Source organism: Somniosus microcephalus, chromosome 2 (assembly GCF_052327205.1).
Source record: "Somniosus microcephalus isolate GS21.2 chromosome 2, FLI_Smic_1.0, whole genome shotgun sequence".
NCBI classification, from domain to species: domain Eukaryota; kingdom Metazoa; phylum Chordata; class Chondrichthyes; order Squaliformes; family Somniosidae; genus Somniosus; species Somniosus microcephalus.
Genome location: NC_140988.1, coordinates 376789630 through 376805249, shown reverse-complemented (window position 1 = coordinate 376805249; position 15620 = coordinate 376789630). Strand labels below are relative to the sequence as shown.

At 54.1% G+C, this 15620-nt stretch overlaps 1 protein-coding gene across 2 annotated transcripts in view; it reads right to left on the bottom strand.

Moving 5' to 3' along the window:
- The window catches only part of LOC147123782 (exocyst complex component 6B-like), an 860046-nt gene that overhangs the window by 647899 nt on the left and 196527 nt on the right, over positions 1 to 15620 (bottom strand). For both annotated transcript variants that reach the window (XM_085975948.1, XM_085975954.1), the window contains one exon: positions 1649 to 1853. In XM_085975948.1, the coding sequence (XP_085832074.1) occupies positions 1649 to 1853 (205 nt within the window). The remainder of the gene's footprint in view (positions 1 to 1648; positions 1854 to 15620) is intronic.

Here is a 15620-nt window from a genome sequence, read left to right as displayed (position 1 = left end):
AACCTCGCATTTATCCACATTATACTGCATTTGCCATGCATCTGCCCAATCACCCAACCTGTCCAAATCGTACTGGAGTTTCTCTGCATCCTCCTCACAGCACACGCGCTCACCCAGCTTTGTGTTGTCTGCAAACTTGGAGATATGCCATCTAGTTCCCTCGTCTAGCTCATTTATATATATTGTGAATAGCTGGGGTCCTAGCACCGATCCCTGCGGTACCCCACCAGTCACTGCCTGCCACTCGGAAAAAGACCCGTTTATTCCAATACCGTCACTCAGATGTTGCAGGAACGGGCGAGAGATATGCTGTAAGTATCTGCAAGGACTGTGCAATTTCTAATGTACCATGCGTCCGGTAAGGTGCTATAATATTTTAGCTCATTCTGTTTATTAAAAAAAAATCACATAATACAGACGATGACGTGAGATTTCAATTCCCAATTGTGACAGGCAGCAACCCACATCAGTCCTACATCCACACAGATGTTTACTACTGTTCAGACCCCAGCCCACCATTCACCTTGCTCTACTTTGCCGCACCGTTGATGGAATGGCCATGACTTTGGAATTCACTCCTATCTCTCCAACATTTTTTTTAAAATCACAGCTCAATCACCTTTCCTAACCCCTGCTCAGTATCCGATTCTCCTCCCCACCCCCGTGTGAACTTCCTTGCTACATCGTGCTACATAAAGCACGCTGTATAATTAGGAACCTAGGAACAGGAGGAGGCCACTCAGCCCCTCAAGCCTGTTCCGCCGTTCAGCTAGAACATGGCTGCTCCTTATCTGAACTCCTATTACCCACCTTGGTTCCATAACCCTTAATACCCTTGCCCAACAAATATCTGTCAATCTCAGTTTTGAAATTTTCAATTGACCCCCAGCCTCAACAGCTGTTTGGGGGGGAGGGGGGGGGGGAGAGTTTCAGATACCCTTTGTGCAGTGGAATTAAATGTTAGATTCTACAAGTAAATCCCACATTTCTCTGCTTCTCCCGCGCTGGGCCCTATTCTGATAATATAACGAGTTTGCAGGTTAAATGATCCACCTGGCTCCATAGTAACAGAAACTTGCTCCAATAGTTTCAGTGGAAGCATAGGAACAGGAGGAGGCCATTCAGCCCTTTCGAGTCTGATCTACTGTTCAATTAGATCATGGCTGATCTGTGTCTCATCCCCATTTAACCCGTCTTTGATCCATATGCCTTAATGCCCTTACTTAACAAAAATCTACCACTCTCAGTCTTGAAAGCTCCAACTGTTCTCAAGCATCCAGTCATTTGGGGAGAGTTCCAGATTTCCCATTGTGTGAAAAGTGGTTCTTGATTACGCTTCTTAATAACCTAGCTCGAATTTTGAAATAATACCTCCTTGTTCTGGATTCCCCCACCAGAGGAAATAGATTCTCTGTATATACATTTTCAAAACCCGATTATCATTTTAAACACCTCAATTAGATCACCCTTCAAAAATCCAAACTCACCAGAGTACAAGCCAAGTTTATGCAAGCTGTCCTCACAACTGAACCCTTTTAAGCCCTGCTATTATTCTAGAGAACCTGGCTGCACCCCCTCCAAGCGATTGATCATATCCCCTTTATCTCCCGCCATGTATGGTGGTGTCTGTACGGGCTGGCAGACTCACCTGCTTCATGGCAGTCTCTCCGATTTTGTCCGAGTGCTTGCGGATGCTCTCCAGGAAGTCCTTCAGGTCAGACATGGAAACTTCCTTTATCTCCTCTCGTAGTCTGGGGATATTCTCCACCATTATTGTGCAGAAGCGATAGGGGTTCACCCGAGGCAAGAACGTGTGCTCCATGTGCTCCATAGTCTTCAGTGCAGGATAGTGTCTAAGGGGAGAGGGTAAAAGTATGACAGAGAAAGAATGAGCGAGAGTGAGAGCGGGAGAGAGAGGGAGAGAAAGAGTGAGAGAGCGAGTGAGAGAGCGGGAGAGTGAGAGAAAGAGATAGTGTGTGAGAGTGAGAGATAGAGAGTGAGAGAGAGTGAGAGAGTGGGAGAGTGGGAGAGTGGGAGAGTGAGAGAGTGAGAGAGAGAGAGAGAGAGAGTGAGTGTGAGTGAGAGTGGGAGAGTGAGAGAGAATGAGTGTGTGTGAGTGAGAGAGTGGGAGAGTGAGAGAAAGAGATAGTGTGTGAGAGTGAGAGATAGAGAGTGAGAGAGAGAGTGAGAGAGTGGGAGAGTGGGAGAGTGGGAGAGTGAGAGAGTGAGAGAGAGAGAGAGAGAGTGAGTGTGAGTGAGAGTGGGAGAGTGAGAGAGTGGGAGAGTGAGAGAGAGAGAGTGAGTGTGAGAGAGAGAGTGGGAGAGTGAGAGAGAATGAGTGTGTGTGAGTGAGAGAGTGAGAGAGTGTGAGTGAATGAGTGAAAGAAAGAGAAAGAGTGAAAGAGAGAAGGGGAGGGGGGAGTTGGAGGGAGGGAGGGGAGTTAGAGGGAGGGTGAATTGGAGGGAGGGGGAGTTAGAGGGAGGGAAGGAAATGAATGAAAGAGGAACATTGGTCAGTAAGTTTTTCTTTATTCCTGTAATAGCAAAATACTGCGGATGCTGGAAATCTGAAATAACAACAGAAAATGCTGGAAATACTCAGCAGGCCAGGCAGCATCCGTGGAGAGAGAAACTGAGTTAACGTTTCTGTTCTGATGAAGGGTCCCAGACCTGAAACATTAACTCTGTTTCTCTCTCCACAGATGCTGCCTGGCCTGCTGAGTATTTCCAGCATTTTCTGTTGTTATTTTTTCTTTATTCCTCTTTGTCTTGTCAATTTTCTCCCCTAAATTGCTAAGGACTTTGACTCCACTGCAGCCTCACCGAGAGCCAGCATTTATTGCTATCCCCAGCTGCTCTGAGGTGGTGGTGGAAGGCCTTCTACTGGTTTTGATCCAATTAAGTGGCGTGCCAGGGCACTTCAGAGGGCAGTTAATGAGACAACCCCATTGGCGTGGGTCTGGAGTCACATATAGGCCAGACCGGGTAAGGGCGGCAGATTTCCTTCCCACAAGGACATTCCTGAGCCAGATGGGTTCTTAGCAAAATCCGACAGCTTTGTGGTCACTTTTTTTTTTTTACTGACACCAGCTTTTTCCTTCCAGAATATAAGTTATTGTAATATGGCAAATGCAACAGCCAAGTGTGCACAGCAAAACCAAGGAGCCATGAGTGAATCTGTTTTTGATGCTGTTGGCCACAGGAGGATGTTGGCCAGAAGCTCCTGCTTTACTCCAAATAGTCCCGTGGGACCCACCGAGCCCATTTGAGAAAGGGACTTGTTTTCAGCAAAACAAATCAAGGGCGGTGCCAACAATGACTGGTCAGTTGGGAAGGAAGAATGTGTTGGGGATAGAAAATATCCACATTTATTAAAGAAATGGAACAAATACTTGCACTGCATTGTGCCTCATCATAAAATTGAAACTTAAAAAATCGCTTTCAAAGTACAGTGACTGTTACAAGTCCCGTTCACCTTTGAGGTCCCTAAGCTTTGGAATTCCCTCCCTGAACACTCTCTCCTCCTTAAAACCTACCTCTTTGACTAAGCTTTTGGTCACCTGTCCCAATATCCCCTTATGTGGCTCGGTGTCAAATTTTGTTTGATAATCGCTCCTGTGAGGCGCCTCGGGACGTTTTACTGCGTTACAAGGGCTATATAAATACAAGTTGTTGCTGGTCTAGGGAAACGACCATTCTAGATCAGCAACACGCCACAAACAGCAAGGGGGATTAAATCACCAGTTAATCTATTATTGGTGGCGTTGCTTGAGGGAGGAATGTTGGCCCGGAGACTGGGAGAACTGCCCGGCTCTTTTTCAAATAGTGACCGTGGGATCTTTTCACGTCCACCTGAGAGGCCAGAGGGGGCCTCGGTTTAAAGTCTCATCCGAAAGATGGCACCTCCGACAACGCAGCACTCCCTCAGCGCCGCACTGGAGCGTCAGCCTAGATTCAGGAACCATGTGCTGATTCTTTTTTTATTCGTTCCTGGGATGTGGGAGTCACTGGCAAGGCCAGCATTTATTGCCCATCCCGAGTTGCCCTTGAGAAGGTGGTGGTGAGCCGCCTTCTTGAACCGCTGCAGTCCGTGTGGTGAAGGTGCTCCCACAGTGCTGTTAGGGAGGGAGTTCCGGGATTTTGACCCAGCGACGATGAAGGAACGGCGATATATTTCCAAATGTGATTTGGAGGGGAACTTGGAGGTGGTGGTGTTCCCACGCGCCTGCTGCCCTTGTCCTTCTAGGTGGAAGAGGTTGCGGGTTTGGGAGGTGCTGCCGAAGAAGCCTTGGCGAGTTGCTGCAGTGCATCTTGTAGATAATACACACTGCAGCCACGGCGCGCCGGTGGTGGAGGGAGTGAATGTTTAAGGTGGTGGATGGGGTGCCAATCAAGTGGGCTGCTTTGTCCTGGATGGTGTCGTGCTTCTTGAGTGTTGTTGGAGCTGCACTCATCCAGGCAAGTGGAGACTGTTCCATCACACTCCTGACTTGTGCCTTGTAGATGGTGGAAAGGCTTTGGGGAGTCAGGAGATGAGACACTCGCCGCAGAATACCCAGCCTCTGGCCTGCTCTTGTAGCCACAGTATTTATGTGGCTGGTCCAGTTAAGTTTCTGGTCAATGTGGAGTTCAAAATCACAGCCTTCTGACCTTCTCTTCTCCGCCAACCACAACTTATTCCCCGGTTCTACTTTCTTTCTCCACACTTCAGTTCATAAAATCACTAAAAAAAACTTTCAAAAGTGAGGGCTATTTTTTTGATTGCCTTTTTCTTGCGAGGGGAGAGAAGGTAATGGGCAAAAGACACGAAATCAACTGTTTACAATTTAAAGTAGGCTGGAGTCCTGCTTCCAATTGTTCCTAACTGAAACTTATTATCCTACAAAAAAAAAACAAGTTTAAAATTTAATCGGACGCAGAAATTTGGACATTAAGCCAAAGTGAAATTAAAAAAACACAGAGCAAATATATTTGCTTCCCCAGAACAGCGTTATACATCCGAACGGAGATTAGGGAGAAAGAAAACAAAAAACAAAGGTTCGCAACAAATTATATTCAATGACTGGCAAATCGCTTGGAGATACTTAAAAGCATGTCGCCCTCCATGATATGATGAGTTTAAGCACCAATCCGAAGGATTACATTCGTTACTGCTAATCCAAGCTTCTGCAAAGCCCCCTGCCTCCCCCCCACCGCCCCGACACACACACGCCCATAATCAGCTCCAGCAAAGCCCGGGCTTTTATATCATTACAGTCTATTTCCTTCTCTCATTTGATGCCGTCAGCGATGCAATTACTGCTATGAAACATTATTATCCCTCCATCTGCTAACACAGCAGACTCCCCCCCACCCACGCTACCTTTTTACCCAAAGCTCCTTATCTCAAATTATATCTATCAAGTAACGAAAGCCTTTCAGCACATTTACAAGGTCCTGACTGTTGGTCCTTTAGGTCAATATTGGAAATTAATCTGAGTTAAAACCTCTCTCGCAGTCCCCCCTCCCCTCTCCAGTGTTAAGTACTTTATTGATTAAGGCTCTTATTAACATCGGGGCATTGACCTCGGAGCTCGCACAAACAGCAACAGATTGGGGGGTGGGGGGAGGTGGGGTTTCAATACTGGACGGCAGATGCTCTCTGAAGGCGATGGCTGGGGTCCCGTCTCATTTTGTGTTTCCGACTATAAAATTTTCTGCCGCGCTGAGCTTCCATCGCGGCTTGACGGACGTCTGCCTCGCCAGCACTCAAATTCGGAGGGAGCCCAGGGAATGCACAAAAACACCGCAGGACACGAGGGCAGGTAGAATTAGGTGGAGTTTACAGCGCAGAAATAGGCTATTCGGGCCGACGGATCCTACGCAGGCCACTTGCCGGCTGGGCGGCAGGAAAAACCGCGCATGCACAGGAATTTGAATGGGCCAAGCAGCCCGTTAAAGGGGTTGGACACCCAAAAAAAATGAAAGGGAACGTCGGTCCGTGCCAGTATTTACGCTCCACACGAGCCTCATCCCACCCTTCTTCTTCTCGCCCTGGCACCAAAACCTTCTATTCCATGCACCCTCACGTAGTTATCGAGCTTCCCCTTAAATATATCTGTGCTGTTCACCTCAACACTCCCTGTGGTAGCGAGTTCCACATTCTCATCACTCTCTGGGTAGAGACGCTCGAAAGCTGGAAATCTGTAAGCATTAAGTATCTTGCGGGTGCGTGCACTTCCTGCACTCAATCACTAGAAGGAGATACACCGCGGGACACACTCACTGGAAGGAGAGACACCGCGGGACACACTCACTGAAAGGAGAGACACCGCGGGACACACTCACTGGAAGGAGAGACACCGCGGGACACACTCACTGGAAGGAGAGACACCGCGGGACACACTCACTGGAAGGAGAGACACCGCGGGACACACTCACTGGAAGGAGAGACACCGCGGGACACACTCACTGGAAGGAGAGACACCGCGGGACACACTCACTGGAAGGAGAGACACCGCGGGACACACTCACTGGAAGGAGAGACACCGCGGGACACACTCACTGGAAGGAGAGACACCGCGGGACACACTCACTGGAAGGAGAGACACCGCGGGACACACTCACTGGAAGGAGAGACACCGCGGGACACACTCACTGGAAGGAGACACCGCGGGACACACTCACTGGAAGGAGACACACTGCGGGACACACTCACTGGAAGGAGACACACTGCGGGACACACTCACTGGAAGCAGAGACACCGCGGGACACACTCACTGGAAGGAGAGACACCGCGGGACACACTCACTGGAAGGAGACACCGCGGGACACACTCACTGGAAGGAGACACCGCGGGACACACTCACTGGAAGGAGACACCGCGGGACACACTCACTGGAAGGAGACACCGCGGGACACACTCACTGGAAGGAGACACCGCGGGACACACTCACTGGAAGGAGACACCGCGGGACACACTCACTGGAAGGAGACACCGCGGGACACACTCACTGGAAGGAGACACCGCGGGACACACTCACTGGAAGGAGACACCGCGGGACACACTCACTGGAAGGAGAGACCGCGGGACACACTCACTGGAAGGAGACACCGCGGGACACACTCACTGGAAGGAGAGACCGCGGGACACACTCACTGGAAGGAGACACCGCGGGACACACTCACTGGAAGGAGGCACTGCGGGACACACTCACGGAAAGGAGACACACTATAAGGAGGGCGGGGCCCAGGAGCGTGGGCGGGACCCAGGAGCGAGGGCGGGGCCCAGGGGCGAGGGCGAGGCCCAGGGGCGAGGGCGGGACCCAGGGGCGAGGGCGGGACCCAGGGGCGAGGGCGGGGCCCAGGGGCGAGGACGGGACCCAGGAGCGAGGGCGGGGCCCAGGAGCGAGGACGAGGCCCAGGAGCGAGGGCGGGGCCCAGGAGCGAGGGCGGGGCCCAGGGGCGAGGACGGGGCCCAGGAGCGAGGGCGGGGCCCAGGAGCGAGGGCGGGACCCAGGAGCGAGGGCGGGACCCAGGAGCGAGGGCGGGGCCCAGGAGCGAGGACGGGACCCAGGAGCGAGGGCGGGGCCCAGGAGCGAGGGCGGGGCCCAGGAGCGAGGGCGGGACCCAGGAGCGAGGGCGGGACCCAGGAGCGAGGGCGGGGCCCAGGAGCGAGGGCGGGGCCCAGGAGCGAGGGCGGGGCCCAGGATCGAGGGCGGGACCCAGGGGCGAGGGCGGGGCCCAGGGGCGAGGACGGGGCCCAGGAGCGAGGACGGGACCCAGGAGCGAGGGCGGGACCCAGGAGCGAGGGCGGGACCCAGGAGCGAGGGCGGGGCCCAGGAGTGAGGGCGGGGCACAGGAGCAAGGACGAGGCCCAAGAGCGAGGTGGGGACCCAGGAGCGAGGACGGGACCCAGGAGCGAGGGCGGGGCCCAGGAGCGAGGGCGGGACCCAGGAGCGAGGGCGGGGCCCAGGAGCGAGGGCGGGGCCCAGGAGCGAGGACGGGGCCCAGGAGCGAGGGCGGGGCCCAGGAGCGAGGGCGGGGCCCAGGAGCGAGGACGAGGCCCAAGAGCGAGGTGGGGACCCAGGAGCGAGGACGGGACCCAGGAACGAGGACGGGGCCCAGGAGCGAGGACGGGACCCAGGAGCGAGGGCGGGACCCAGGAGCGAGGGCGGGACCCAGGAGCAAGGGCGGGGCCCAGGAGCGAGGGCGGGGCCCAGGAGCGAGGTGGGGACCCAGGAGCGAGGACGGGACCCAGGAGCGAGGGCGGGGCCCAAGAGCGAGGGCGGGGACCCAGGAGCGAGGGCGGGGCCCAGGAGCGAGGACGGGACCCAGGAGCGAGGGCGGGACCCAGGAGCGAGGGCGGGGCCCAGGAGCGAGGGCGGGGCCCAGGAGCGAGGACGAGGCCCAGGAGCGAGGGCGGGGCCCAGGAGCGAGGACGGGACCCAGGAGCGAGGACGAGGCCCAGGAGCGAGGACGAGGCCCAGGAGCGAGGTGGGGACCCAGGAGCGAGGACAAGGCCGAGGAGCGAGGACGGGACCCAGGAGCGAGGATGGGACCCAGGGGTGAGGACGAGGCCGAGGAGCGAGGACGGGACCCAGGAGCGAGGATGGGACCCAGGGGTGAGGACGAGGCCGAGGAGCGAGGATGAGCCCAGCAGCGAGGTTGAGGCTCAGGACTGGTGCAGCGTGGACCAGCAGCAGAGTCGGGAGGACCACACTGCAGCCTATGAAACCGAGGCAGAGAGGACCTGCGGGAAGGAGGAAGGAGGACAGTAGGAGTGATGCGCCATCAATGACTCAAAAGACTGAGGTTAAGCGAGTAACAACCAGGCTTTTATTAACTAAAGAATGAAGGTCTAGTCTCGAGTGGTCGACCCGTCCAGAATACTAAGGGACTGGGAGGTAGTCACTTATATACCTGGAATAGTGGGAGGAGTCAGCCGAGGCATGTCCAGACCTGTACCTAGTGGAATACACATACACATACAGACAGGTATAACAGTGGTTTACCACATTCACCCCTTGTTTAAAAATGAGTCCGGCGGGGTGAAGTGTATTTAAAAGTTTGTGTATTGGAGTCTCTCCGGAGGTCTTGTCTGCCGCTGTGATCGACGTGGCGACGGCAGGGGTGGGGGAGCTTCCGGCGTCGCGTCCCGTGTAGGCTGGGGCACTGGAGTGTAGTCCTCGTGGGTGACGGTCCAAGGCGAGCCGGCTGCTGGGGTTGGATATCGGGTCGTGGGGGGGGATGGTAATGGGTAGTGGGTTACAGCGGTCCCCGAGGGTGTCGTGGGGGGGGGGGGGGGGGGGTGGTAATGGGTAGTGGGTTACAGCGGTCCCCGAGGGTGCGAGGTCTCGTATGGAGACTGTGTCCTCCCGCCCGTCCGGGTACGCAATGTAAGCGTACTGGGGGTTGGCGTGGAGGAGGTCGACCCTCTCGACCGGGGGTCCGTTTTATTGGTCCTCACGTGTCTTCTCAGTAGTACCGGCCCTGGGGACGTCAGCCATGGCGGTAACGCTGTCCCCGATGTGGACTTCCTTGGGAAGACAAACATTTTCTCGTGAGGGGTGGCATTGGTGGCAGTGCAGAGCAGTGACCGAATCGAGCGCATCGGGGAGCACCTCCTGCCAGCGGGAGGTCGGAAGGCCCCTAGACTTTAAGGCTAGTAGGGCGGCCTTCCAAACTGTTGCATTCTCTCTTTCCACCTGTCCGTTCCCCCGGGGGTTGTAACTGGTGGTCCTGCTTGTGGCTATACCCCTAGCGAGCAGGTACTGGCGGAGTTCGTCGCTCATAAATGATGAGCCCCGGTCGCTATGGATATAGCTGGGGAAACCGAACAGGGTGAAGAGGTTGTTCAGACATTTAATGACCGTGGCACTGGTCATGTCCGAGCAGGGGATAGCGAACGGGAAACGGGAGTACTCGTCAATGATGTTGAGGAAGTACACATTGCGGTCGGAGGAGGGGAGAGGCCCTTTAAAATCGACGCTCAGGCGTTCGAAAGGGCGAGTGGCTTTTATCAGGTGGGCTCTGTCTGGTCTATAAAAGTGCGGTTTGCACTCAGCGCAGACTTGGCAGTTCTTGGTCATGGTCCTGACCTCCTCAATGGAGTAAGGCAGGTTGCGGGCCTTGATGAAGTGGAAGAACCTGGTGACCCCCGGGTGGCAGAGGTCATTGTGGAGGGCCCTCAGCCTATCGGTCTGCGCGCTGGCGCAGGTGCCACGCGATAGGGCATCTGGGGGTTCATTGAGCTTCCCAGGCCGGTACAAGGTCTCGTAATTGTAGGTGGAAAGTTCGATTCTCCACCTCAAGATCTTGTCATTTTTGATTTTGCCCCTCTGCTTGTTGTTGAACATAAAAGCAACTGAACGCTGGTCAGTGAGCAGGGTAAATCGTTTTCCGGCCAGGTAGTGCTTCCAATGACGCACAGCCTCCACAATAGCCTGGGCCTCCTTCTCGACTGCGGAGTGTCTGGTCTCCGGGCCCTGGAGGGTTCGTGAGAAGAATGCCACAGGTCTCCCCGCCTGATTAAGGGTGGTGGCCAGAGCGAAGTCGGACGCATCGCTTTCCACCTGGAAGGGGATGGATTCGTCCACTGCGTGCATGGTGGCTTTGGCAATGTCCTCCTTGATACGGTGGAAGGCCGAGCGGGCCTCTGCCATCAGGGGAAAAGAGGTGGATTTGATCAGCGGACGGGCTTTGTCTGCATAGTAGGGGACCCACTGGGCGTAGTAGGAAAAAAAACCTAGGCACCTCTTCAGAGCTTTTAGGCAGTGGGGCAGTGGGAGTTCCATAAGGGGACGCATCCGGTCCGGGTCGGGACCGATGACCCCGTGTTCCACAACACAGCCAAGGATGGCGAGGCGGTCTGTGCGGAATATGCACTTCTCCTTGTTATATGTCAGGTTCAGGAGTTGGGCGGTGCGGAGGAATTTCTCGAGGTTTGCGTCATGGTCCTGCAAGTCATGGCTGCAGATGGTCACATTGTCTAGGTAAGGGAAAGTGGCCTGCAGCGCGTTTTGATCGACCATCCGGTCCATCTCCCTTTGGAAGACGGAGACCCCGTTGGTAACGCCAAAGGGAACCCTAAGGAAGTGATAGAGGCGGCCGTTTGCCTCAAAAGCAGTATACTGGCGGTCTTCGGGGCGGATGGGGAGTTGGTGGTACGCTGATTTCAGGTCAATGGTCGAAAAGACGCGGTACTGCGCGATCTGGTTGACCGTGTCAGCTATGCGGGGGAGTGGGTAGGCGTCCAGCAGGGTGTAGCGGTTTATTGTTTGGCTGTAGTCGATGACCAGGCGTTGTTTCTCGCCGGTCTTAATGACCACAACCTGGGCTCGCCAGGGGCTGGAGCTGCCCTCAATAATCCCCTCCTTCAGGAGCCGCTCCACTTCGGTTTTGATGAAAACCCTATCCCCGGCACTGTATCGCCTGCTCTTTGTGGCGATGGGCTTACAGTCGGGGGTGAGGTTAGCAAACAGTGGGGGATGTGGGGCTCTGAGTGTGGAGAGGTTGCATCTGGTGCGCGGCGGGCAATTTGGAGGCTGCTGGCTGCGGACTGTGAGTGGGGGGAGGGGGCCACCGTACGCCATCGTAACGCTTTTGAGGTGGCACTGGAAATCCAACCCCAGTAGAACGGCAGCGCAAAGTTGGGGCAGGACCAGGAGTTTAAAATTATTGAACACAGTCCCGTCTACTGCTAGTGTCACCACGCAGTAGCCGCCAATGTCCGCTGACTGGGACTCGGCGGCCATAGAAATCCGCTGGTGCGCAGGCAGGACTGGGAGAGAGCAACGCCGCACCGTGTCGGGGTGGATGAAGCTCTCTGTGCTCCCGGAGTCAAAAAGGCAGTTTATTGCATGGCCGTTTACCTTAACGTCCATTTTGGACCGAGCTAGTTGGTGCGGTCTCGTTTGGTCCAGCGTAACAGAGGCCAGCGTAGGGGTTGGTGTGTCGCTGCGGGTATCAGATGGGGGGGGGTTGGCGGCCTGCTGCGTCCCGGCTGGTGTCCAAGATGGCGGCGTCCGTGATTCCCATGTGGCTGCTGCTGCAGTGGTTCGCACATGGCTGGGGAGGCCCAAGATGGCGGCCCGCACGGCCCACACGCGCCGCTGTTGGGGGCCCAAGATGGCGGCTCGCACGGCCCACACGCGGCGCTGCTGGCATTCGGGGTGGCTTTGGCCTTGCAGACGCTAGCGTAGTGTCCCTTTTTCCCGCAGCCCGAGCAGGTCACATTCTTCGCCGGGCAGCGCGCTCTGGGGTGTTTGGCCTGGCCACAGAAGTAGCATTTTTGGCCTTGGGATACTGCTGTCTGGCTTTGGGACACTGCTGCGGTGGTTGGGCCGTTGTTGGGCTGTGGCTGGGGTGGCACGGTGCTATGGGGCTGTCCTACTGTGTCCCAGGTTGTCGTTCCCCGCGGCGTCCACGGTGCAGAGGAGTAGGCATCCATGCCCCGGTAGGCTGCGTCCAGCGTTAGTGCGATTTCGGAGGCTTTGTCGAGGGTGAGGTCACTCTGCTCCAGCAGTCGCTGTCGGGTGTAGTTGGACCTGTGGCCCGCTACGAAGGCATCCCGGATCAGTTCCTCCGTGTACTTAGTGGACGTTACCGCCTTACACCCACAGGCCTGGCCAAGCACGGACAGTGCTTGGAGGTATTCCTCAGTCGATTCCCCAGGTTGTTGCTTGCGACTCCCCAGGAGGGGCCTGGCGTAAACTTCGTTCACAGGGCGCGTGTACTGGGTCTTGAGGAGCTGGAGGGCGGCTGTGTACGAGATCGCGTCCCGGATGACTGAGTACACTCGGTGGTTCACCTTGGAGATCAGGACAGACAGTTTGTTCGCATCCGTTACGACCGCAGTGGAGGCAGTCAGGAATGCCTCGAAACACATCAGCCAGTGAGCAAACTTGGTGGAAGCATCCGCTTCCCGACTGTCCAGGTCCAGGCATGCTGGTGTGAGGATCTTCTCCATTATAAAAAATTTAGTTAATAAAATTGATGCGCCATCAATTACTCAAAAGACTGAGGTTAAGCGAGTAACAACCAGGCTTTTATTAACTAAAGAATGAAGGTCTAGTCTCGAGTGGTCGACCCGTCCAGAATACTAAGGGACTGGGAGGTAGTCACTTATATACCTGGAATAGTGGGAGGAGTCAGCCGAGGCATGTCCAGACCTGTACCTTGTGGAATACACATACACATACAGACAGGTATAACAGTGGTTTACCACAAGGAGTATGTCCGTGTGTGTGTGCGAGGCCGATGTAGCAGAGCCTGGTCTCCAATCGTCTTGGATCCCCTTGCCATTGGACCAAGACCTTGCTCTGTCAAGCCCGTGTGGTAGCTGGTGTGCAACGGACACCCCACGTTAAAAGAATTCACATACAGGCATCTTCCACCCTTCCTGTGCTAAAACTTCGCTGTCAGTTGTCACCTTTTAAAAAAAAATGTGATATTTAGCAACAGGAATGCCGAAGGGATCAGTTTTAAGGAGAACTTCCGAAGCAAGTTCTGGTGGTGCTGAAGTTGCAGGCAGTCTTCACTGGGGGTGCATTGGCACCACTGCATCCCATAACACTGTAATGCCTGCTACACTGTGAGTAACACTACCGAAAGACTTGCATTTCTACAGCGCCTTTCACGACCACCGGACGTCCCAAAGTGCTTTACGGCCAATGAAGTACTTTTTGAAGTGTAGTCACTGTTGTAATGTAGGAAACGCAGCAGCCAATTTGCGCACAGCAAGCTCCCACAAACAGCAATGTGATAATGACCAGATAATTTGTTTTTTTAATGTTGGTCGAGTGATAAATATTTTCCAGGACACTGGGGAGAACTCCCCCTGCTCTTCTTCGAAATGGTGGCCGTGGGATCGTTTACGTCCACCTGAGAGAGCAGACGGGGGCCTGGGTTTAACGTCTCATCCGGTAGACGGCACCTCTGACAGTGCAGCACTCCCTTAGACTGTCAGCCTAGATTTTTGAGCTCAAGTCTCTGGAGTGGGGACTTGAACCCACAACCTTCTGACTCAGAGGCGAGGGTGCTGCCCACTGAGCCACGGCTGACACATTGGAAGTCTCTCCATCTGAACCAAAAACAGAAAATGCTGAAAAAACGCACGGCAGGTTAGTGTCTTAAAAAGAGACAGGGCGACTCTGTAGCACTTCTGATGAAGGGTCCCATCTTTGGCCAGTCTGAGGTGGGCAATCGGTAGCTGGGGGATCTTCCCTCGTCGATCAATGGTCTTGTGGTCCTTTCAGGTGGGACAACCTGCCAGAAAGAAACCATTCCACACCCAACACCTCACCGTCACATGCATCAGCTTGTGACGTAGAAGTGATGTACAATTGGGAAGTATTTTAAACTGGGCCTCTCTCATCCCGCTCCAGTTATAGTCTTCGGCTCTGTAATGTTTGGGGGCCTAAAGCATTCTTTTTTAATTCATTCTCAGGATGTGGGCATGGCTAACATGGCTGGAATTGATTGCCCAGCCTTAGCGGCCCTGTATTGAGTGGTGTGCTCGGCCACTTCAGAGCGCAGGCAACCACGTTGGTGCGGGACTGGAGTCATATACAAGACAGATCGAGTAAGGAAGGCAGGTTTCCTTCCCTGAAAGGCTGAATGAACCAGTTGGGGTTTTTAACGACAATCCGATGGCTTCGTGGCCACTTTTACTGACACCGGATTTGTATTTCCAGATTTAAAAAATTTAATTCATTTCTCAAACTGCCGTGGTGGGATCGGATTTCAAATTCTCTGGATTATTTTTGGTCCAGGCTTCTGGATTACGAGTCTGGAAATATAACAACTACAGTGCCACGCCTTCGAGGGGGCAGACTTCCCAGGCTTGTTTTGGGAGCCCTCCATTTGGAATATAAAGAAGTTACAACATGGAAACAGTCGATTCTGCCCAATCAGTTTGTGCTGCTGTTAACTCGCAACGTGAGCAAGTAGTTCCAACCACAGTGAAAGTCTTGCATTTATACAGTGCCTTGTATGATCTCAGGACGTCCCAAAGCGCTTTACAGCCAATTAAGTACTTTTTGAAGTGGAGTCACTGTTGTAATGTTGGAAACGCAGCAGCCAATTTGCGCACAGCAAGCTCCTGCAAACAGCAATGTGATAATGACCAGATAATCTGTTTTTGTGATGTTGATTGAGGGATAAATATTGGCCCCAGGACACTGAGGAGAACTCCCCCTGCTCTTCTTCGAAATAATTCCATGGGATCTTTTACGTCCAACTGAGAGGGCAGACGGGGCCTCGGTTTAACGTCTCATCCGAAAGATGGCACCTCGGACATTGCAGCACTCCCTCAGCGCTGCACTGGGAGTGTCAGCCTGGATTAAAGTGGCTGAAGGTAGCGCTCAGTAAGGAAGCTGATGCTTTGAGATGCTGGGTTTGTGGAGCCCAATGTTGGTGTTGACCTGACCGTGACCCAGAGCTTGCACGAGCTGGATTATTGCATACACTCTATCTAAATACAGTGAAACCCATTACTGTGACTGAGGAAATACAGAAATGCTTCTCATTAGTATTTCTGAGCGGCAAGACCCGCATTTTTCTTCCAGGAGCTGTATAAATCATTGTTCTTTTCCTCTTCAAATAAAAACATAGGTTGCTGCGGTACTGTAACAAATTTA